The sequence below is a fragment of the Gavialis gangeticus genome, unplaced genomic scaffold (assembly GCF_001723915.1).
Source record: "Gavialis gangeticus isolate Ggan-Ray unplaced genomic scaffold, GavGan_comp1, whole genome shotgun sequence".
Taxonomy (NCBI): Eukaryota; Metazoa; Chordata; order Crocodylia; family Gavialidae; genus Gavialis; species Gavialis gangeticus.
Window position 1 is genome coordinate 100,526,968 of NW_017729022.1, and position 3,163 is coordinate 100,530,130.

Below are 3,163 nucleotides of genomic sequence, written 5' to 3' on the forward strand. Positions count from 1 at the left end.
TTTTTTTTTTTTTTTTTTTTTTTTTTAAGGTATAAGTAGGAGTAATCGTATACAAAGACAACAGACTACGTGGTTAAACACAGCATAGTGAAGAACTGCCTTCTGTGCAGTCACTGCTGAGCACAGCAGCAGAGAAAGGTCAGAAGGGAAGTCCCAGAGAAAAGGGATTCTCCTGTCAGATCTACATAGATTTCCTGCAGAGGGGACACACACACAACTGTTCTTTTTCCACAACAGCACCATCAGCTCTTCTGATTAACCCCACCCCCAGTTCTTCAGAGAATTAGTGCACAAAGCCTTCTGCCTTTAAGACCTCATTTCAGTGCCATGGGATGGGAGTGGTTACAACAGGTGACTAGCTGGAAAAGGCTTACTCTTTATACTTTTTTTTAAAATCTGAAACAGAAAACTGGAAGTAAACTCTTCTGTTCCTCACACTGCTGTGTGTTAAAGTGATGCCTTGCACTTCTGTTGTGACCAGGTAACTGCCAGCCTTCAACCAAAAGTTAGCCTGAAGCTTTTGCTGCTGTAGGGAGTGCTGGATGATGCAGGTGCTCTTGGCCCTCTTACTGTAAAAGTGTTGTGAGGATTATGATTTGGTATAGCAAGGTAAATAAACATGCACTTTCAACCTTGTGAAATACCAGATGTACACAGCGTTGGTAAGTAAGTAGTTACTCCTGATTATAGCATTAAGTCAACATAATAGTTCCTCTCCAAGAAACTTTTACTGTTGGCTGGGAGACTGAATGTAATTCAGTGGTCTTTCTGTCAGATACAAGTGGTATGTGCACTGTAAAGGAGTACCACACACCACTGTCCAACTACAACATGGTGACATTGATTCTGTATTAAGTTTTGGTACAGCATGAAACATGATACATTCAGGCTCTTTTTTTTAAGTCTGCTTAAGCCATTAAGAAATAAGCATTTATAATTGAAATGGAACTTCCCAGTACTGTGTATCACCCACCCTTGTGTGTTATTTTGTCTTGTTCCCCATTAAATGCTTTTCCTTCCATGATCTCTCTCTTTCCACCCTACTGAATAACCATACCCTCGGTCATCTTTAGTAGGAGAACACCATGTCCTTGATGTACCCCAGCTTGTCCAAGTTGGGGGTGCAAGCATACTGGATCATTGGAGGAGGACCACACATTAGGATCAGAACATCATCTTGAGGTGGAGGCATGTGGTCTCTGATCATATCTTGATTCACATACCCCTGGCTATACTCCCAATCTGAATCCAGGAGGAGGAAGAAAGAGACAGACAGAGATGGTTAGTGTTTCTGGACAGATCATCACCCCCATTTTAAGAGATGGGAATTGAAAGAGCTGGCAAACATGAGTGGGCGTGTGTAAAAGTCAGACTTTAAAGAGGGAGTTAGGTACCCCAAGGCAGGTGTCTAACTCTTGTACACCTTCTCATACACAAGCTCTGAGGCTGTTCCAGTGAGCTGGAATGTTTTGCACTTACAACATGTATAAACTGACACCATTTCAACTTTCTGACTCCAGTTTCAACTTTACAACACTTGATCCGACACCACGCCACGCCAGCAAACAAGTTTGCTGCATCGCCTGTCTCCCTGGAGAACATCTGTCCAAACTTCCTTGGACATTTTCTTTAAGAAAGCAGATAAACTTCAGCCAAGACTCCTGACAAGAACACTTCAAAAAGTCCAGCAGTCACCTCAACGAAGTCCTTTCAAATCAGTATGATTGATATTTATAATATAAAAACATTAATGTAGCTATATTACTCATACATAATTGACTGAGTACAAAATTCTGGGGTATTTTTGGTGAAAATAGGGTATCAGGCCTTGGTTAAGGAACCAGCCCCCTATTTATAACATTGTTTCCTATGGGAAAATTAGTTACGAGCTACAACATTTCAATTTAAGTCGTAGTTTTCAGGAACCAATTGTGTTGTAAGTCCAAAGACTGCCTGTATATAACCATCAGAGTAGGAAACATTGTCAGAAGAAAGCATTCCTTAACCTGCCATTTGTACTCAACATGCAAAACTGATGTAAACATGAAGGTACGATTGGCTTTGTTTTCCTTCAGTAACTGGTAGCTTCTAACTGATTCTTGCCTTAATAATTTATTGAAACTAAAATCCTCCTACTGCTCCTTATAATTAGTTTTGTCCATGCAAGTTCATATTTACTGTCAACGTTGAACATGTCAAAAGGTGGAAAAAGTAGCCGCATATACTCACATGAATGTACGCTAGCTTTCACCTAAACAGAGTTCTATAGCTTTGGAGGTATTAGTGAAAAGCAGCTTTCTCCACATAATACAACCTTGTGCACAGCTCAGAATGCAGCCAGTGACATTAAAAGGCAGACTGAGCATTACCACTACTGATTTGAAGCTAAAAAGAAAGGGAACATGTAAATTCTTACTCTCTGGTGCTCTATCCAATGTGTACCAAAGGTTAAAGCGGTCTGGATATTCAACCCGGATTTCCTCTAGTTCTGGGCGCAACAGGATATCCTTTTCAGTCTGCAAAAAGAAAGTTTTATGTTACATTTCCACAAAGAACTTCACTTGGACTCTAATGTTATCAAATTAAACCTCAGAGATCTTGTACGCATAAGGTGACCATACGTCACAGTTTGGCTGGGACAGTCCTAGGTTTTGTAGGCTGGTCACAGCTGGTTGGTGAAACTTGAAACAGAAGTCCTAGGAATGCAGGGTGCAGTCCAGAGTTGGGGGGTGGAGCAGCACGGTGTGCCAGACAGACCCTGCCTCCCCACTGGCCTGCACCCCATGCTTCTTGCCTCCAGCAGTGCCACTGACTTGGGAGGGTGGGCAGTAGGGCTGCATGAAGCTTTGGTTGCTGATTCGATTCAGAGGAGATTTGGCCTGATTCAGCGGCCAAATCTCTGAACTGAATCGGGAGACAAATAAAAAGGTCCAAATTGATCTGAAGATTCAGAGGCGATTCAGGCAGTCCCTGTTTGCTGCTGCAGGGAGCTGGACCTGGACTCCTGCTGGTACGTAGGGGGCAGGGAAGGGCTGAAGGAGAGGGGAGGGGACAACGGGGGGGAACCCCCACCAGGCCCCCTGAGCACCCCCCAACCCCTGCCTGCTCTCCCAGCCCTGTCAATGCGTGCCCTGCCTGGCCCCAGCATCCTGGCACTGCATGG

At 43.6% G+C, this 3,163-nt stretch overlaps 1 protein-coding gene across 1 annotated transcript in view; it reads right to left on the minus strand.

Annotated features, from left to right (window-relative positions):
- Positions 1-28: 28 nt before the first annotated feature.
- The window catches only part of LOC109296326 (NADH-cytochrome b5 reductase 3), a 54,527-nt gene continuing 51,392 nt past the window's right edge, over positions 29-3,163 (minus strand). Inside the window, exons 8-9 of the mRNA XM_019515723.1 lie at positions 2,417-2,516; positions 29-1,242 (exon numbers count right to left, since the gene is read on the minus strand). Of these exons, the coding sequence (XP_019371268.1) occupies positions 1,070-1,242; positions 2,417-2,516 (273 nt within the window). The 3' untranslated portion in view covers positions 29-1,069. The remainder of the gene's footprint in view (positions 1,243-2,416; positions 2,517-3,163) is intronic.